The 21872-nt window shown below is 40.8% G+C and overlaps 1 protein-coding gene across 11 annotated transcripts in view; it reads left to right on the forward strand.

Annotated features, from left to right (window-relative positions):
• rgs3a (regulator of G protein signaling 3a) overlaps positions 1 to 21872 on the forward strand; it is a 257200-nt gene that overhangs the window by 84456 nt on the left and 150872 nt on the right. For 10 of the 11 annotated variants that reach the window (XM_067969628.1, XM_067969627.1, XM_067969631.1 and 7 more), the window contains 4 exons: positions 8709 to 8799; positions 12067 to 12134; positions 18747 to 18828; positions 19372 to 19477. In XM_067969628.1, coding sequence (XP_067825729.1) covers positions 8709 to 8799; positions 12067 to 12134; positions 18747 to 18828; positions 19372 to 19477 — 347 coding nt within the window. Of the gene's footprint in view, positions 1 to 8708; positions 8800 to 12066; positions 12135 to 14689; positions 14794 to 18746; positions 18829 to 19371; positions 19478 to 21872 lie in introns of those variants that run through there. The other variant, XM_067969633.1, reaches the window with a different exon arrangement.

Below are 21872 nucleotides of genomic sequence, written 5' to 3' on the forward strand. Positions count from 1 at the left end.
TACAGTTATGTTACCATTTTTAAAGTGGACTAAAGTGGATTAGAATTCAATTAGAGGAATGAATCAGGACAACGGAGCAGGCAATCTCACATTATTGCAATATTAATTCCTTATTTAAATTGTAAATCTTTATTTGTTTTTCTTTTCCTTTCCTCTCCAAAAAGTGCTAGCCCTTCCGGGAGCATACTTTGATGGGCAGCAGCTGAGCTCAGGGACCTTGCCCAAGTGTCAGTCTTCATGTCGGCTTGGGCACTGAGCTGAGGTTGGCTGGCTTTTTGACAATGGTAGCCATCACCACTGAATGTGACCTTTGCTTCACTCGGCATCCATATATGCACAGCTCCAGGTGTTGGTGGGAGTGATTTTGTATAGGAATCTTTGCCTAAGTTTTTTCCCCCTCTTCCTTTCTAGACCACCACCTTATTAAAGAGAGTGCCTGACAAAGGCTCAGCCACAGGGCCACAAAGTGAACACCTGTTCCAAGACTTCTTTATATATTTGTCATGCTCCTTTGGTCTCTCGCCCTTTCCTCTTACAATAGTATCAAAGTTTACCTCTGGGACTTGACCTTTTTATGGTGGATTTTGCCACTACTCTCCATTCTGATGGAAGGTTTTGTTATTCTAAGATGTCTAGTTGTCTGTGTGGTATTAAGTTCAGTATCAGCCAGAATTTTCTCTAGCACAAAACTGACAAGGCAGAATCCATCTTGTTTGGCTCCTGCCAGAAATTTTGCAATTCAGATGCCGATATCATGCCTTTTCATGGCTGAAGTTGACAGTACACAACCTTGTTGTCCTGTCCAGCACGAAGATCCCTACTTCCACCTCTGTCACATAGTCACCTTAGTCAGCCTCCAATATAGTTAAAGAATTCTTGCATTTTCAACGATAGCTGGCCAGTTTCACTGGCCAGTCTATATTAATGTTCCCTTGGGGAAAGATACCAGCTCCTTGTACTTTTATCGAAAAAGTTGGCACAGTGTAGATGCTGTCGGGGTAAAAAGCGTGGGAGTCTGAGAGGGAAAACAAACTGCAGGAAAATGTTGATAATTATCAGAATGTGAAAATGCTGCTCAGTGAAACAATTGCTGAATTGCAAGTGCTGGACAAGCAAACTATCTAAAAGGTCTGAGATCAATGACAGCATTTTGTTCCAGGTGCAGAAGTCAACATAATTAAATTTGATTAGTCAATAATGTGGTGCAGAATTCATTACATTTGGAAATGTACTGCTTATCTTCACTGATCAAATCACATTGGAAATATGAAAATTACTTTTTTCCCAAAAGTGTAATGGTAAATGTTCTGTTTAATTCCTGACAGTTAATTAAAACTATTATAAACAAATTAAAAACATTTTTAATAGGTCTTGAAATTAAAGAACAGCAACAGTATGAAAACTGCTGAAGCACTATATATAGATATAATATTAACATCAATAAATTAAGAATTTTAAAGAGATTTGAAAAAGGCCAATTTCTTTTACAGTTTCAGTATATACAGAGGCAAAGGCTAGTTTGTGGCATTCTCAAGTCTGAGCTGCTTCTTAAAGGAAAACATTTGCAGGGCTTGGGACAGGGAGAGAGGAAGGCATGGTGTTAATGTCAGGATAACAGGAGGCAAATGGTAGGAGATAAGGCTGCAGGTGATAAAACCAGGCAGGAGGTTGGTCGGGAATTTGGTGCATTCTAGAAAAACAGCAGGAGACTGAAAAATGAGCAGGGTTGGGATGGGAAACTAGTCATGCTGGGAAGCAGGTGTATCGATGCAGAGGAAGGGGGAGGAATAAAAGATTATCGGGGTCGGAAAGAATAGGCAGAGAAGCCAAGTTCGAGAGCAGTAAGGGGCTGGGGTTGTAACTAGTTAAAACAGCTGATGACCAAATTTAGAACTGATGTCAGGAAAATTTCCTCACAAAGAGTTTTCAGCACTTGGATTAAATAGTGGAGGCAAAATTTAAAGTAATTATGGAGCCTATTGGATGGCGTGATGGGGATATTGTTTTTCCGTTATGACTGATTGAACTTAGGTGGATCAAGTGGGCTTTCTCATCTGTATTCATTTTGTTAAATAAAGCAGAATTCTGGGCTGTCCAAAGGGATTTTAAAAATGCATTGAGAAAGGAAATTAGAAAATAGCGAGAGAGAAAAAAACAAGAAGAGATTATAGTTGACAATGCAAGTGACATTGCCATTTAAACTGAAGAAATGCATGTCTTCTTCAAGGCAAACATCAATTATGCTGCTTGAAACGTGGCCCTAATCAATTATTCTGTCCTTTTCTTGTCATTTTTATCCATTTTCACCTTGAAATAATAGATTAAATCAATAGCTCAAGGTGTGCAGAGGTTTTAATTAATAGCCTGTTTTATAGCTTTGTAATGGGGATTAAAACTGGGACAGAAATGCCTTTTGTATATTCTAAGATAACTGTGGCTACTGTATGATCTTGCTTGATCAATACATGCTGTATTGCAAAGTCATTCATAAAATCTTCATAATTGTAGGCAAAGGGCAGGGACTGTTGCTACAGTTATAGTTATAACCTTATTTTTGCAATAGACAATTGTCATCAAGTCAATAACAAATTTATAATTAGGTCTATTGTCTATAATTATATAAATTTATAATCTGGTCAATTTAATTGAAGTAGTTGGGACCAACTCTCCCTTCTGGGTATTAGACACGCAGACTGCATCTAACTGAAGTGCTTGCTACCTGATGTGACCTGAACCTGCTTGTTTTTCTGGTTTCAAGAGTTGTTGCAACATGCGTGGGTGAGATAGAAATTAATGGCTGGAGGTTGTGCTTCGTGAAAGTGGGTGGTTAGACTGCAGGCAGTGGGCACCAGGGCCCAGCAGGAGTGTGGAGGGTTAGGGCCTGACCTGAGAAAGACGAGAGAACTGTGCTTCTCTCTCTCACTTCCCTCCCAAAAAAGTCTGTTTCTGTCTCCACCCTCTTTCAAAAGTCATAGTCCCCTCTTCACCTCTTCCCTCCTTCCTTCTCTTTCTCTTCCTCATACAGGTTCTTGGGGCGGTACAGAACAGAAAAGTGGTGGAGGTTTGAAATCAGTGACATTTATACTCAGTGTCCCTGAGAAAAAATGTGCATGGAGCTCGCAACAGTAATCTTGATATAGGTGAGGTTCCACTGCTTGTACTGGAAATATTGACTGTTAGGGGGCAGGTGCCCTGCACATGTAACAGCTTCAGATATTTCTGCTTCATCCAGCGTTGGACTTCGGTTTGCATATTTAAGTAAGTTCTTTCCTGTTTCCCATCCCGCTCAAAAATCGGGGCGGGTGGAACACTGATGGGAATGGGGCATTGTGCTGTACCGTGATTTTCGGCCCACTACTGCTCATTTCCACCCAAAAACAAGGATGAAAATCAGTCCCCCTTGTGTCCCCTCGTCTCTCTCCCTGCTGACCCCATCTCCCTCAGAAAGGCGTCTCTTTTTTTCCCTCCGTATCCTTGGTAAAACTTGGTGACAGCTGCACCACAAATCCAGAAAATGAGGGTCACCTTTTTTTTTAGTTGTTGATGGGATGTGGACGTCGCTGGCAAGGCCAGCATTTATTGACCATCACTAATTGCCCTTGAGAAGGTGGTGGTGAGCCGTCTTCTTGTACCGCTGCACTCCGTGTGGTGAAGGTTCTCCCACAGTGCTGTTAGGTAGGGAGTTTCAGGATTTTGACCCAGCGACAATGAAGGAACGGCAATATATTTCCAAGTCAGGATGGTGTGTGACTTGGAGGGGAACGTGCAGGTGGTGTTGTTCCCGTGTGCCTGCTGCCCTTGTCCTAGGTGGTAGAGGTCGTGGGTTTGGGAGGTGCTGTCGAAGAAGCCTTGACGAGTTGCTGCAGTGCATCCTGTAGATGGTAAACACTGCAGCCATGGTGCGCCAATGGTGAAGGGAGTGAATGTTTAGGGTGGTGGATGGGGTGCCAATCAAGCAGGCTGCTTGGTTCTGGATGGTGTTGAGCTTCTTGAGTGTTGTTGGAGCTGCACTCATCCAGGCAAGTCGAGCGTATTCCATCACACTCCTGACTTGTGCTTTGTAGGTGGTGGAAAGGCTTTTTGGAGTCAGGAGGTGAGTCACTCGCTGCAGAATACCTAGCCTCTGACCTCCTCTTGTAGCCACAGTATTTATGTGGCTGGTCCAGTTAAGTTTATGTTTAAGTTAACCTATGATGGGAAACCTGGGTCATGCCTTCCTGAAAATTAATAGACTCCAGAAGCATTTGAAAAAATAATTAAGTGAAGCCATGTATTCAGCTGTAGTTACAATCCACTGAGAAAAAAATAAATCAATGAAGTCAGGCTTGTGCTACAAAAATAAAGTGGTAGATTTTCACTTTCGGCGTTGGTGGAAAACTGACGGGCGAGAATCAATCCCACCCGATTTTCGTTTCCATTAACTTCAAAGGATAGGAAAATTGGGTGGGGTGTATAGTGGGTGGCCAATTTGCTATTGACAGCTTTCCACCACCACGGAAAGCAAAAATCAATCCCAGAGTTTTATGAAATTTTATTGTTGGCTTCATCTGATGAGCTTCAACAATTGCTGCTTCGTTGTTCCACCAGGTGAAGTCAACAGTCAGGTCAAGGATTCAATTTTTTGTACTATGTTGTAGAGTTTATGTATAATGAAATCTTTTATAACATGTATGAAAACTTTCTATGTTGTTTAGCACTGATTAAAATCTGCTTAAAATGAAATTGGTTTCAGTGAAATATTTGTTAAAGATGTGCTGAAGTTACTTTGAGGTCTGATGTAATAAATTCTTGCTCAGGTACCACATGTTTCAAGGCTCAATGATCCCATGACCTTAATGAGAAATTTACTGACGAAAGGTAGTAAGTACGAAAGAAAGAGAGAGAGAACGTGCATTTATATAGTGCCTTTCAGGACCTCAGGACATCCCAAAGTGCTTTACACCCAAAGAAGTACTTTTGAAGTGTAGTTACTTGTAATATAGGGAAACGTGGCAGCCTATTTGTGCTCAGCAAAGTCCCACAAACGGCAGTGAAGATAGTGACCAGATAATCTGTTTTTTTGAGGGATAAATATTGGCCAGGTCACCTGGAGAGCACCCCTGCTCTTTTTTTAATAGTGCTATGGGATTTGTTACATCCACCTGAGAGGGAAGACTGGGCCTCGGTTTAACATCTCATCCAAAAGTCGCCATCACTGACAGTGCAGCACTCCCTCAAGGCTACACTGCAGTGTCAGCCTAGATGACGTGATAATTTTGGAGTGGGACGTGAACTCACAACCTTCTGTCTCAGAGGTAGAGTGCTACTCAGCCAAGGCTGACTCCCAATAGTAGAATTTGATCAATGAAGAGTAAAATGAAGATTCTGCTAAGAAAAAGAGTATGAGGTTGCAGAACAATTTGTCATCAGCATTTCCTCTTTCTTGATGTTGCTCAAGAACTAGTGTGTACTTGAGCACAAGCACTGCAAGGAGAAGTCAATCAACAGAATCTTTTTTGCCCACAAGTATGAATGTGGATGAGGCATTCTTGTGGTGTTTTCCTCTGAATTGTGCACAAAGTTTGCTAGTCGGTGACCTACTCCTATTAGAGAAGGCCCAATAGTTTGATGTGGAAGACTTTAAGACCATCAGGAAAAGATAGGAATGTTTGGGTGAAGGTCAGTTAGAAGAAAGTAAACACAGACTTCAGTGAAAGAGCACACCCTTTGTAATTGAGATATGAAAAAGTCACATTGTTCCCCTTCTGTTCAGTGGCATCAGCAAAAATGGCAATTTGCAGAACATGGAAATGAACCAGAGGAATAAGCTTCAAACCCTGTTTGCAACTTAGAACACCTTTTGGAGCATCTTAGTGAGTACATTGACCTGTCTGCTGAAGTAGACTTTGAGATACATGACGCTGGATGATCGGGTGATCAACAGCTGTTGGACTCAGAAATCACAGCACAAATTAGGCTAGAGGAGGATGACGATGAAGATGACTTCCTTGCAATCGAGCAAACAACAGCTAAGGCAACATTAGACTGCCTGGAAACTCTGTACTTCTTTGCAATATAGTAGTGGTATTACATCTTGTGAGTTGGCTGTTCTTGCCAATCTAGAGAGCAGTTTGAGAGTACTGTGGAGTCGGGGGGAAGTACTCCTTCTCCTAACTCCACGGGAATATTCTAAAATTTTTTTTAATATAAAATCTTAATTTTTGGTAGCTATTGCTGCTTAGGTCACAACAACTGCTAAAGAATCCTGAGCAGAGCGGGCCCGACGCCTGTTCCACTTATCGCAATCCAATTTGGTAGCGGTGTCTTAAAACAGCATTGGGCCTTTCTTTTGCATATGTAAGGGGTCTAACGCCTTTTTTAGACGGCCGCCAGGGATGCCTGAAAAATTGCCCGACTCAGTATCGGGTTGGATGTCTTTCAGGCGTTCTTGGGGTGCAGGGCACAACGAGATCCAATTTCTACCCCACGATGTTCAAAGTGTTAATGGTTACTCTGATGCATGAGGAGAAAACTTGATATTACATAAATCAGGTACAATTAAAACCTCTCATAGTTAATCTGCTCATCATAAACAGGTTTGATTGTAGATAGATTGCATTAAATTATTTTGATTATATAATGACATTTTTATAAACACATTTGAATTAGCACTATTATTGGACGGTGCCATACTAGGTTACTTCCAAATAATTATCACTAGCTCTGCTAATACTTAGAAATCCTGCTGTTCCTTCGAATACTCAATGTCAGTTCTCAATGCGGGTTCAAGACTCACTTTTCATTTGTATACACCTTGCACACGTAGAAGATAACTTGGTTAAATCTGCTAGGGTCGGACAGATGTTTTCCGGTTATGTGGTCATAACAATGTGACCCGTGTAACCAAAGAAATCTGCCAGTGCCTGAAAGCTCTGAATATTTAAAGCGTGTATATTTCAAGTTTGTTGGATGGTTCAGGGCATTAGTAAACTTATTTTCTGTGATTGACAATATTGTATTGGTGAAGTTGTGTCAGTTGTGTCCAGTAGTTACCCAACTTTCATCCTGCCCTGGTTTCCACTTCACCACTACCTTATAGAAGGGGCTGCTCGGTGGAGTTGCGGAGGATCTTTGCTGTGGATTGCACTCATTCTCACTGTCTCTACTGGCTGTCTCAAACCTCCCTCCACTTTCTGTTATGACATTGTCAAGTGAAACATTTTTATCTTTGTTCCTGGGATGTGGGTGACACTGGCAAGACTACATGTATTGCAAATCCTTAGTTAACTTGCGAAGAAGATGGAGGGTTTTCTCCTTGAACTGCTGAAGTCTTATGGTGATGGTAGTTCCGCAGTGTTGTTAGGTAGGTAATCCCAAGATACTGACCCAGTGAAGATGAAGGAATGGTGATATATGTCCAAGTAACAATGGTGTATGACTTGGATGGTAACTTGGAGGTAATTGTATTCTGTGAAATTGGTGCTCTTGTCCTTCTCGGTGGTAGAGGTTGCATGGGAGGGAGGTGCTGTCGAAGTAATTTTGGTGAGGTGCTGCACTGCATCCTGTAGATTGTACTGCAGCCACTGATGATGGAGAAGGTGCACATTGAGCCTGTTGAGAGGAACATTGATCAAACAACGTAGATGGTGTTGAGCTTCTTTTGTTGTTGTAGCTGTAGCCATCCAGGTGAATGGTGAGTATTCCAATGCACTTCAAACTTGAGTCTTGTAGCTAGCAGATAGGCTTTTGAGAGACCAGGAGCTGAGCCACTTATCATAGAGAAGCCAGCCTCTGCCTTGCTGTTGTAGCCATGGTGTTGATTTGGCTGGTGCAGTTAAGCTTCTGATCAGTGGTGACCCCAAAGATGTTGATGATGGGGGGACTCAGTGATGGTAGTGCCATTGAAGGTCATGGGGTTATGACTGGGCTTTCTCTTGTTTGAGTTGGTCATTACCTGGCATAAATATTACCTGCCAATTGTCATCCCACGCCTGGATGTTATTCAAATCCTGCTGTAGACAGGCATGGGCTGCTTCAATGTTGGAGTACTTATAACTGAATACTGTAGAATTGTAAGTGAACTGCCCCACGCCTGACCTTATAATGGAGGGAAGATCATTGATGGAGCAGAGGAAGATAGTTGGGCTGAACACGCTTCCCTGAGCTACTCCTGCAGCGTTATCCTGTGGCTGTGAGGACAGGCCTCTGACAATCTTCCTTTGTGTCACGTATGACTCTAGCTGCTAATATGTTGCCAAATTGTGAGTATTCAAGAACTGAATCAAGACTGTCCATAACTTAAATGTACAATGCTTACAGATAGCAGAGAAATGAGATTTTCACTTAGTCATGGTTGCATTTAAACTTGGGGTCCACTAACTCAAAACACCAAACAAGGCCCCCCCCCAATTTTTTTTTCTATTGTAGAGATAGAAAGGTAATAGATATTTGTGTTTGGTTTTTTAACATTTACTCCAACTTAGAAACAAATATTAAGTGAATTTTGTATTCTGAGTAAACATGTTACAGAATCTCGGACTGTACTATGGATTTCAAGATACTTTAAAATTGTACAATGTTGCGCGAAAAATATTCACAAGATGAAGTTGCTGGAGCAAAAACCTAATTATATATTATTAGTTTGGCTGTCTTGCAAACTGCTTTTGTAATAACAGCAAGATTTTGAGTTGGCTTTTGATTGATTTGCTGACCTTTTTTACTCATTATAGGATATCAATGGTTGGTACTATCTGCTTGGAGAGGATCTAGGTAGGACAAAACACTTGAAAGTGGCCACACGTCGCCTCAAACCAATTCAAGGTATACATTATGGTATGGTTCTCAATAGGTTTCAATGTCATGAAGTGAAATTTTTTTCAATTAAAATGTTGATATAAGAGAGCCTCTTGCCCTAAGAAGAATATTTTTAATGTGAACCATATCTTCCACAAATCAATCCTGACTGGAGTGCAATCATAAGTTGAATAGTTGGTCCATGGCACTCTGCAGACCAATACTTAGTAAGACTGAATGAGCAATGTTGGGAATGAAGTGCATAATCTTCTAAATTCCATTGTATGATGAAATTACATGACAATTTGTATCATAGCAATATACATATACTGCACTTGTATAATTTTAGAAAGTGGGCAGATGCATCATAAATATAATGCAAATAATCACAGAAACGGATATGCTGATGTAGCTATGGTTTACATGCAGTCCTACTGGGGAGTAGTTTAATATAGTTACTTTCAGAAATGTTGGATTGTTTCTTCACTTTCCACAGGTATCAATAGTAATTTGACTATGATGATTTATCACAGAACTGTTTGAAGTTCCTTGTTTCTCACCCACTCCCCTTAACAAGCCATGTTTCTACTGCAATACTAGATTTAGGAACCTTTTATCTGTTACATAAAGTAGATCTTCCTATCATGTTGTTAGAGGTATTGGGGCAGCAAATGAGTAGCAGGGAGGTATGGGAAGCAGGGAGGATGTATATAAAGTTAGCCCAGGAAGAAGAGGCAAGCAACAGGGTACAATGTATGGTAATGCCAAAGGTGGAGAGCAAGGACCAAACAGAGAGACCTCAAGGTTGTAACAATCCGATGAGTAGGCCTCAATATGCAATGTTTTGAAGTGCTGGTGCACAAAGCACAGTAGTGCTATGAGCACTGTAGATCATCTTATTGTCCATGCTCCTGTAACTGTGTTTCTACTTCTTTGCCACTCTGGAAGTTTTGAGTGGTGGGCAAGATAGAGAAGGCACAGCTGAAGAGGCTATTAGAATGCATTTATATGGGGGTGAGGAGGGGCAAGTTGGGCCAGAAAGGAATGAGTACAATTGAAGTGTGGCCACTTATTACAAATTTTAGGTCTGCACTAAATATTCTGTCTGATGTATTGTCATCAGTCTCTTCTGTAAATGGATCCCATGTCCCTTATGACCGGGAGTTTACCATTACTGTTTGCCATCAAGTCCTTTGGTAGCATGACTCACGGGTCATCAGTGTTAATTGAACTATATCCTATAATTTTGCATGTGCCCTTATGTGTGTTTCCCCTATTAACTGGATGGCGGACTGAAGAAAGACCGATTGTAAATCAACTAGTTGATTTATTTTACAAGTAATATGCCAGGGCCCAATTCCATCTCTGTAGGGCGTGTATGGGGGGGGGGGGGGGGGGGGGAGCATTTTCCTTTTACAGAGGGTAGGATTTTAGTTCAGGGTGGTGTGGTGCTGAGTTGCTTCTGAGTGAGGGGCTGGAAGAGGCATGAGTTGTTTCTCAGTGGCTGGGAAGGAAGAATTTGCTTCTCATTGGGTGGGGGTGAGTTACTTCTCAAGGATGATCAGGAATAGGCCTGCATTTGTTCTTAAGTGTGGGTTTTTGAATGAGATGTTAAACTAGTGGACATAAAAGATCTCATGGCACCATTCGAAGAAGAGCAGAGGAGTTATCCTTGGTGCCCGAGCCAATATTTATCCTTCAACCAACATCACTAAAACAGATTATCTAGTCATTCTCATGTTGCTGTTTGTGGGACCTTGCTGTACGCAAATTGGCTGCCGCATTTCCAAGGTTACAACAGTGGCTCCACTTCAAAAGTACTTCATTGGCTGTAAAGTGCTTTGGGACGTGCTGAGTTTGTGAAAGGCGCTATAAAAAATACAAGCCTTTCTTTCTTTGGGGGCAAGTTTCAACTCAGCTGGGTTGAGGAATTGCTTTAAGTGAGAAAAAGCTCCTGGGAGTGTGGGGATGCATGTTTTCGCCATGTTTACTTTGTTCCGCTTTTGGATCGTTTAGTCGCTGCAGAGTTTTCATTCTTCCACTTGTCACTTTTTGAAACTTTCTTCTTCATTCTACCATTCTGCACTGCAGAATACTATTTCCAATGCACTTTTTCCCCAATTTCCCTCTCTGATCTGTGCACGATCTGCCATGACAAATTATGCGTTCAGGATCTGAAGTGGTGGCCTGCATGAGCAATAACTAGAGGTAGTCCAGGACATTTTCAGGATTGGGGTTACTTTTCAATAGACTTCATCACATCACTAGTCAATCACCAGGACTTCTCTTTCTGCCTCAAAACTGCAAACAAGTGAACATAGAAACTGGATGTTTGTTCCTTCTCTTGGAAACTTGTTTCTGAACATGTTTCCTTCTATTGCCTCATTTTCAAAAAAAGAGTGGAAAGACCAAAACTAATTACGGTAGCTCATTTCGACCTTGGAAACAACAGCTCCCAATATCTGTATATCACTTCCTCGCAGGAGAGAACCTTTTTGCAGTTGTCTGCCCATGCTCTCTTTCTGAAGAATTTTTGTTTGACAGCTTTGCTATTGAGAGGCTATGGCTCTTAAATCAAGGGCTTCTTTTGTCAATAGTTGACACATTGTTGGTTCCAGAAAGCCACCTGCCAATTGACAAACAGAAAAGATTTGGTTTGCCGTTGATTCATTTTTTGTTCATTTTCCAGTCCATAATCTTCCCTCTATCTGTTGTTTCTAACCATTGAAATGTAGCAAAAGAAGGGAGCAAAATATTTAAATTTAAAAAATGAAAAGATTTTGCATTTCTTCCTTAAATCTTTCTAATGGAGGGAGGGGAAAGAGAAACAATTATTTTTGTTGTTTTTTGATCAACTCAATTAACTGTTTTCTAGAAGGTTGTATAATTGTGTTTTCTATTCACTTCTCACTGCATTTCAAATGATTCCTGGAACTTTCTCAATTGGTCCTTTTTTTAGTTGATTCTGGGACTTCTCTGATTTGAAATAGTTGATCACTTTTTAGATTCCGTTCTTAACGTTCAATATATTGAATATATGCAAGGTTATGATGGACACAAAAGGCAAGGAGATCTGCAAACCTAAAAATGTTCATTGGGAAAGTATCCAATCTAAATGGTGGTGGGAATACATTAATTGCATGATGGCAGTTTGTTTGGTGTTGGTATAAATAGATTGCACTGGAATGGATGTCGGTTTGCGAACAAGAACACGTTGGTACATGCAAAGTATTTTGTTTCAGAACTACAGGACAAAGTTTAAGAATGGCTAAATGTTTGATTTGTGTGTTTCAGGAGCTGCCATGAAAAATTGTGCAGTAGAAAATGAGAATAGAGGCATTGAGGATATGCTGCAATTGAAGGTATGCTTGTGTCTCTTGGTGAAATGTTGAAGCAATTTCTGGAATTTGAGCTTTAGTCTTTGTTAATAAAATCTAAACTTTAACATTATCTAAAGCCACTTCGACGTCTGCTGAGGCTAATTTCTTCAGACTCTGTTCGTAGAAAAATATAGTTCATTATAAAATTTTAAAGTTCCTTAGCTTATATGATTCCATTAATTGCTGTTTGTAATTTTGGACCTTTTTATATAAATGTAATAAATATTTAATTTTTTATACTTCTTAACCAGTTATATTGACACTAATATTGCTATATTATTCTTATCACTAGCAATTATGCCTTGGAAGAATATCTCACAATAGAAATTTTAATATTTTTAAATCTGATGTATTTTTGATACTTTTTTTCTGTAAAACATAAAATCTGTGTAATTGATTTGCAAAGAGACTATAATTATATTTTTTCTCCGATTTATTATATACATAAATGATCTGGACTTGAGAGAATAAATCAAAATGTGTTGATACCAAATTAGGAGGTATGGCACATTGTTGTAAGAATGGTAAAAGACTACAGGACATAAATAGCCTAGAAAGATGGGCAAATATGTGGCAAATACAATTCATTGTCGAGAAAGGTGAAATAATATATTTTGGAATGAAGAATAGGGAAAAGAAGTACACCTTAAATGGTAATATATTAAATGGTGTAGAGGAGCACTGGAGCCTTAGTGTGAAGGTGCACAGGTCATACATTGAAAGTGTCAGCACAAAGGCAAATGGAATATTTAGTTTTGTATCTGGAAGCATAGAATACAGAAGTACGAAAGTAATGTTAAACTTATACATGACTTTAATTAAGCTCCAGTCGGAATATTGTGCACAGTGTTTGGCAGCCCGTGAAATGAAGGTTATAAAAACAATGGAAATAGTGCAGTTAAAAGTTGCTCGGATATTACCAGGGATGAGAGGCTATAGGTATGAAGAGAGACTTGAGAAGTTTGGGCTTTTTTCACCATAACTGAGAAGGTTAAGGGGTGACCTGATAGAGGTTTTCACGATCATGAAAGGGTTATGCTAGTGATTAATTGTTTCCATTGGTCATTGAGATGGTAACAAGGGCACAAATTTAAGAATCATAGAAAAGATAATCACAAAAATAATTAACAGGGAGGTTAGAAAAAATTCTTTACCAAGAGGATTGTTAGAATGTGGCATTCTCTGCCACAAGCTGTTGTTGAAGCAGTTCTTAAATTCTTCAAAAACGAATTAGGTAGTTACTTGTAAAAAGAGCACGGGGAGGAAGCAGGAGCGTGAGATTAGACTAACACGATTGAAGATATGATGTGCTAAATGGTCTGTTTCTGCACTGCTCGTATAAATATATAGACTAAAACTATGATTTTAAAATTGTTTCTATGTTTTATTTGTGGTAAATGGGCTTTATATTGGAGTTGGGAAAATGTTATGTTGCATAAATATTGAATATTCCTTTTTATGAAAGGTCCCCAATGCATTTTTTTTATTAATGGTTGTTATGCTAAGAAAAATGTTTTGCTTGTGATTTATATGTGAGACAAAGATGGGAAATAATAAAGTAAACATTGGAGTTGAAATAGGAAGCTTGATTCAACAGCGTTTACACTTTGTCTGTGTGTAAGGATTAAATTCTCTTGTGCAACATTTTGTACTTTGGATTTTTTATAATATTCACATAGGGATTTTTACTTTAAAAAAAGTTATCTAAGATATCAATCAGTGTAATTATTTTTTAACCTACTGTTGTTGTCGGTATCCAGTCCCACAAAGCAGTTTGATTGTACTTTTGGCTTTTTCTTGCCTAATCCTTAATTATATAAATCAATCATGAAACAACATTGAGTCATAGACACTGAGGAAGTAGAGGAAACACAATTGGTTTTTTTTTAAGTGCATTAGAATTTTAAACCTTTCATTGGCTATCAAACATAAAGGGGGTTTTCTTCAGTTTAATCCGCAAAATATCTTTTTACCCACTGTTAAGCAAAATCTGCTAATCATTAGTGCCATTGTTCCTAGTACAGAATCAGTTGCTGTGTAATCCTCAGTTAAATTATCACTACTAGCCAATGCCTGCGTATGTTATTGGGAATACTATAACAAACATTTCTCACCAGTATGTAAACATGCTGAAAGGAGCAGACTGCAAAGATTAGGAGGAACCAAGGGAATACTAAGTACTTCATAGAAACCAACTAAACATAAAAGTAAGTTTATTTCTCGCTGAGTGAAATTTTCAGGAAACCTTCTGGCTTATCGTTCAGAGGCATGCAGCAGAGCCAGAGGTTTGGGAGGTGAAAGGTTGCTTCCTGTGATTCTTCTAAATTTGGGTTCCCATGGGTGGTTATGCCAACTAAACTAGAGCCCGCTCTGAAACTTTTAAGCCAGGAACACACAACTTCGGGAAATTTGTTCCGTGTCCAACAGTTCATTGTACATGTGAAGCAATGAATCTATTTAATGGAATATGCAAGATGTGTTTAGATCTTTGAAAGAGCCAGGTCTCTATAAAACTAGACGGCTCTGCAAACTGGGGTGGTTGTTGCAGAAAAATAGAAACTACAGCATAGAAGGAGATCATTCAGCCCATTGCAAGAAGAACTATTAAGATTCAACGATGCTTCAAGCAATTAGGCAACAGGTATAACATTTATGAACTCAATTTAATAATATGTACAGAAGCTGAATTCATTTTTTTTGAAGAAGTGTTTATGATTTTTGTTCACTCATAACATTCCTAATTCAAGTGAGTTTGATTTTTTGATTCTTTTAGTACCTTTTAATTTTTCTTGTCAAATTGGTTGTACATTTATATAAAATATGTAACTAACTTCTAAATAGAAATAATTTGATTATTTTCCAACTCAGGTTTAAATTATGTGACATATTTTGAAGTATGGAATTTAGAATGTTCTACTGCGGTATTATAATTTCTTCTACAGTATTAAAAAGTCCTAAAGTTGCATTGAAACTTATCCACTTACTGAAAGTTATGGCTGTAGAATGTGATAACATTTTTCGACTTTGGGTACATTTCAATCATTGGACATTCATAGATTCAAAATATTATTTTTGTCAGTAAAATGTAAACTAGAGATATTGTAATTAATGTAAGGTTTGAGATTTCAAGACTCAGATGCATGATATATTTAAAATGTTACTTCGAAAAGTCAATATTTTCTCTTGATTTACAAGTTAATTTGTTAGCTACTAAAATCCAACCTGGGAATTTATACAAGAGCTAGATGGGTATACTGGGTAAGACACAATGACAAGTGAGCAACTGGTCGTGGCTGAGGTGGAAAAGGAACCTATTGTCTGGAGGGTCATCTTGTGTCCTGTCTCAGCTGATGAATCCGGGGATCTGGATCTCATGGTACCTTTTTGTAATAAGTGCCAAGCATTGGTGTAGTTATAGGCTAACCAGCAGTGTGCAGGTGTCAAGCACTGTGATGCAGATATCACATTGGGTGGTGACTCCACGAGCCACATGCGCAGGCTTGCATGACAATTTTGCAACAGTTCAGTCCACCACTGAGCATGTGGCAACTCCAGGGAGATCTGCACTGGAGCCCCCTATGCCATAGGCCTTAAGGGTAGTTGGTGCTTTTCACGTCGATGCTCAGATTGCTGCCATGGAGACCTTGGGATCCAAAGTGGCTGAGGCTATCTGTTCTGCCTTCATTGATCTCATTGATGCCATTGATGCCATTAGGACTGCTGTGATGCTGATCAATGACTATGGTAAGGCAGTCTCCAGCAGCAGGGGAACAGATGATTACACTGTCTCTCAGGGTGCCAACAAATCCAGACACTGCTGCCATCCCCCACCGATGCATGCACGTGGCAGAAAGCACTTAGGGCTAGGTTGCCCATGCAATAGCGGAATTGGTGTAACCTGCATTTCAGCACTGAGTTGTCAGGAGATGAGGGGCACCCTTAACCCAAGAGGCTGCTATCCACACACAGCATTTCATGTATTTATGCCACTGAGGTAGCACTAGATGAAGCATATGACTAGGTTTAAGACCACACAAGTCACGGACTGACACAGAAGCACCATGGAAGCAAGCTGTAGACACTCCAACACAACAGGGTGAATTTTAAAGCAGTTAAAATGGAGGGGCTCCATTTGCCGCTGCATTCCTGACGATTCTTGATTTTGAAGGGTGGTGGAAGCAGATTCAGTGGTAACCTTCAAATGGGAATTGGATATATACTTAAAAACAAAACATTTGTGGGACTATGGGGAACGAGCAGGGGAGTGGGACTAATTGGTAGCTCTTTCAGAGAGCCTGGCCTAATAGGCCGAATGGCTGCCTTCTGTGCTGTATGATTCTAACCACTGGTTTTGGCAGTGGATGAGGTACCTGCCGGACTCCAACAAGAGCCTCATTAATAAATGCAAATCGGGGTCATATCACATACATGGGATCCCAATGCATTTTAACTCGCTCTTGAGCGGGGCACCTGCCATGGCCGCCCTGGCAGGTAAAGCTGTTGGGAAGCCGGTGAGGCCCGCTCATGTAAGTTTAAAAAGTCTTTACTTGGTGGGGCATGGAGAAGCAGGAGTTCGGACCTTTGCTGTCCCGAGCTTCCCCACCCTCCCCTGCTGCCAAAATCGATGCAACACCTCTCCTCCCGCACTTACCTCACTGCTAGCAGCTGTCTATCGGTGCCTGCGGGCGGTCTCCAGGCCATCTGATCTTTGTCTCTCCCCCGCCAGCTGCCACTTTCCGCCTGAAACAGCTGAGCAGCGGACTGGCATTCAAATGAGGCCCGACAGTTCTAATCTGCTGGGCTTCCGAGCTGGTTTCCCATCTGCTGCCGCCGGCTTCCTGCTGACAGTTAAAATCGGCCCAATCGTGTCTGGTTATTTAAAATATTGCACTTAAGTTGTTGTGTGTGCAGCGAGTGTTCTTGCAAAGATTTGGGAGCATGTTTCATCAGGCGCGATGAATGGAAGATCTGAGTTGCGTGGAAGATTTGAGGCACTGTGGGTAAAGGCGTATTTAGGGAGGGCAGGCAGAAGGTGTAAACGGGATTGTTAATGTTGTGAGCACAATTCCAAATTAAGAGGTCTTCTGTTTAAGAGCTCGATGACTAGTTCTCACAGCTGCCACAATTTCAGGCTGCTCCTGCTGCTCTTGGTTCACCTGCTGCACTTGGTGGCCTTCTTTCTTCAGGGTCTCCATGATGGTCCCTCTTTGCAAGTCAAAGTTATGTAGCATAGCAGACTACCATGTTCCTTAATTAGGGGAACAAAGAAAGGGCTGTGTGGCAGGGTGTAACCAGATTTGTCTAACTACCTGAAGTGCTGCTTCAACAAGTCAATGCTGTGTTGAATGATAACTCAAGTGGTTGCAATCATCTTATTACACCTATGCTCAGCTGGTGTCCTGGGATACTGATCAGGTGCATGAGCCATGGCTTCAGAGGATAGCCTTGATAGCCCAGGAGACTTGTAGGTCAAATATTGGTGTGGACAGTAGACTATCTTAAAATTAAGACATTGTGACAGCTGCCTGGAAAGTGGGCATTAACTTGCGCAATGTGGTTCTGATGTCTGCAAATGAACTGTACATTGAGAGACTGGAATCTTTCTCTATTCATGTAGGTAAATTGTGTAAATGAGCAAGTAGGTACGTTACGTACCTCCTGGATCTTCAGGAATCCTATCACTCTCAAGCAAACAAGGCATTGCCACTTGCTTCATGTTTATCTTAAGCTACTAAGTTCCCAGTGATGAAAGTTGAGTGCAGATGCGACCGAGATTGCCACTAGCACTGCTGTGTGCCTGTGGAGTAGTTCGGTTGTGCATCAGCTTGGTACACGCAGCAAAACTCTGTCATAGCATCACCTTGTAAATTGAAGCACTGATCATCTGATAAATGGATGTACGTGTGCCTCTACCTGTAGATTCTGATGTGGGGCTATTGGTGCTTGGGTGTAGAGGGGTGCAGGCTGATTTTCATAAGATCCCTTTGCTAGCCCTCTTTCTCCTCCAAAATGGACATATGGGAGAATTTCCCTATGGAAATTGGCATTATGGCAGCTGCTGAAGGGGGCTGGGTAGTGGGCTGCAATAGAAAAACAAGAAAAATTGTTGAGAAATGGCTTGCAAAATTATGCAGAGAATCCTCTTGCAGGGCTTTTGAAATTAACTTCTGTGTACAGCCTAGTCCTTTGTAGGTAGATGATGGGTAAAAGACTCAGTGTTGGATGTGCATCAATGTTAAGAAATAGCATGGAAGTCAAATGATGTAATCAGGACTTCATCAAGATATTTAAATCAAGTTAACACCTGTTTCAGATGGCAACTTCCTGTGCCATCATTTCCCCGACTGAAAATGCGCACGCCCTATTTTCAAGCCAGTTGTACCCATTTCACACCTGAAAATCAGAGGCTACTGATCAGATTAATCTATTCTCATATTTATTTATAATGTTGTGGTTGTTGAGTAAAATAGATGTATTATACAGCTGCTAAAGATTTGTATGAATAAGCTTATTAGTTAAAATATATTGAGCAGCACATGATTCCTTGAAAGTTCATTGATTTTATATTACTAGTTTTTTTGCGGTTTATTTCAGATTATAATCCCACGAGGCAAAGATGGTTTTGGCTTCACAATTTGCTGCGATGCTCCTGTCCGTGTGCAAGCAGTAGACCCAGGCAAGATATTTAAAGTTCGATAGTGGTTCAGGCGAAATGAAAAATCACATCTCCTCTTCATTTACTCACCTTAAAATGCTGTGTAGATCCTGCCTTTAAAATAAGAGTTGCAATATCAGTGATTGTTTTTTATCTTTCAAATTAAAAACAAATATTTTGTGCTTTGTCAGAAGAGGTTTTAAATCATTTCAAACATGCCGATATTATAAAATGGTCTTGGTAGTACTGTTCTTGTTTTACTTCATTTTATTATTCTATGTTAATTCACGACCATAACCATAACAAAACTACCTTTTAGCAGGGACTTGCAGATATACATGGATGTGTTTAAGTTTGAGTCTTGCCTTTTTACATCAGATCCAACTTTGGCAGTGCTTTTCTGCATTTCTGACCTTTTTTCAGAACTTGTACCTAAACATTCGGCTAAAGTAATTGTTTTAGTTTACCTTTGAAATGCTGCATGCAAATGACGTTGATTGAATATCTGCTCAGCCCATGTAATCACACATTCTTAATCAGTGCAGTTTTGTTGGTTTTTCTCAGGCGGCCCAGCTGATCAAGCAGGATTACAATCATTAGATACTCTATTACAGCTAAATGGACAGCATGTGGAACAGTGGAAATGTGTGGAGCTCGCTCATGCAATAAGGTAAAACTTATTTACATTATACAAGGATATATATATATATAAATAAATGACTTAGATGAGGGGATCGAGTGTAATGTATCCAAGTTGGCTGACGAAACAAAGCAAGGTGGGAAAGTAAGCTGCGAGGAGGACGCAAAGAAGCTGCAAAGGGACATGGACAGGTTAAGTGAGTGGGCAAGAAGGTGGCAGGTCGAGTATAATGTGGGGAAATGTGAAATTATCTGCTTTGGTGGATAGAAAAGCAAAATATTTTTTAAAAGGTGAGAGACTAGTAAATGTTGGTATTCAGAGGGATTTGGATGTCCTTGTACACAAATCACAGAAAGTTAACATGCAGGTACAGCAAACAATTAGAAAAGCAAATGATATGTTGGCTTTTATTGCAAGGGGGTTGGAATATTAGAGTTAGGAAGTCTTACTGCAATTATGTAGGGCTTTGGTGAGACCACACCTGGAGTACTGTGTACAGTTTTGGTCTCCTTACCTGAGGAAGGATATACTTGCCTTAGAGGGGGTGCAACAAAGGTTCAGTAGATTGATTCCTGGAATGAGAGGTTTGTCCTATGAGGGGAGATTGAGTGGAATGGGCATATGTTCTCTGGAGTTTAGAAGAATGAGAGGTGATCTCATTGAAACGTATAAAATTCTTAGAGGACTTGACAAGGTGGATGCTGAGAGGCTGTCTACCCTGGCTGGAGAGTCTAGAACTAGGGGTCATAGTCTCAGGATAAGAGGTCGGCCATTTAGGACTGAGATGAGGAAAAATTTCTTCACTCAGAGGGTTTGAATCTTTCGAATTCTCCACTCCAGAGGACTGTGGATGCTCAGTGGTTGAGTATATTCAAAACTGAGATCGATAGATTTTTGGACACTAAGGGAATCGAGATATGGGGAAAGGGTGGGAAAGTGGAGTTGAGGTAGAAGATCAGCCATGATCTTATTGAATGGCTCGAAGAGCTGGATAGCCGACTCCTGCTCCTGTTTCTTATGTAAACTTATCTAAGTAAAGTAAGAAGGCAGTGTTCTAAATTGTATGTCATTAATAAGATGAGTACACAAATCATTTGTCAGCTAAAAACTAAATGCCTCAAAGGCTTTATCATGCAATTAGGTAAAAATTTTGAATAATGACATAGTGAAGTATGATCAGGAAGAAAATGATAATTCCTTATTTTAAATTTCCACGTACAAATAATATTACACTATATTACACCAGCACCAAATCCAGCAATAAAAAAAATTATGCAACAACTCAATGCCATTTGTGCCTATTATTTAACAGGAATATTCAAGAATCATCCTTGTCTTGTGTGCCCGTTTACCTGTCCTACTGTTCCTACATGGTGTATCCCCAGTGGTTACAGCTTAAGAGATGGAAGGCTGCTAAGTTTCCACTGAGGATACTTCAGATGGCCATGGTGGGAGATGTGGTGTCCTATCCCCCTGCCCTAGCTCCTGCACACTTGTGCCTGGTGATTCAACACGTGAAGACTCCTCCTCTTACCTACCCTCTAAAGTACATATGGTGCCAGTCTCTGAACTGGTGCTTGCTAGGGTCAGATCGAGTGATGTTGCATCCTCAAGAAGGCTGGCACAGGGCCAAACCCATTTTCAGCTTCTGAAATGAGAGAGGGACGAGGGTTAGCTTTTAGCGCAAAGGGCGAGCAGAGAGAAAAGTGGCTGGTGAAAGCAGCTGCACTTTGCCATGCAAAGTGGGTAGTGTGACATGGAAGTAAGAAGGGAAAAAGAGGATACGATGTGAAGAAACCTTGAGCGACATCTCCGCCAGCATTGCCATTTGCCACAGCCATGATTCTCCCCCTAGCTCAATTTGGGTTCCGCCAGGACCACTCGGCTCCAGACCTCATTTCAGCCTTGGTCCAAACATGGACAAAAGAGCTGAATTCCAGAGGTGAGGTGAGAGTGACTGCCCTTGACATCAAGGCAGCATTTGACCGAGTGTGGCACCAAGGAGCCCTAGTAAAATTGAAGTCAATGGGAATCAGGGGGAAAACTCTCCAGTGGCTGGAGTCATACCGAGCACAAAGGAAGATGGTAGTGGTTGTTGGAGGCCAATCATCTCAGCCCCAGGACATTGCTGCAGGAGTTCCTCAGGGCAGTGTCCAAGGCCCAACCATCTTCAGCTACTTCATCAATGACCTTCCCTCCAGCATAAGGTCAGAAATGGGGATGTTCGCTGATGATTGCACAGTGTCCGAGCCCGCATGCAGCAAGACCTGGACAACATCCAGGCTTGGGCTAATAAGTGGCAAGTAACATTCGCGCCAGACAAGTGCCAGGCAATGACCATCTCCAACAAGAGAGAGTCTAACCACCTCTCCTTGACATTCAACGGCATTACCATCGCCAAATCCCCCACCATCAACATCCTGGG

The sequence above is a fragment of the Heptranchias perlo genome, chromosome 31 (assembly GCF_035084215.1).
Source record: "Heptranchias perlo isolate sHepPer1 chromosome 31, sHepPer1.hap1, whole genome shotgun sequence".
Lineage (NCBI taxonomy): Eukaryota > Metazoa > Chordata > Chondrichthyes > Hexanchiformes > Hexanchidae > Heptranchias > Heptranchias perlo.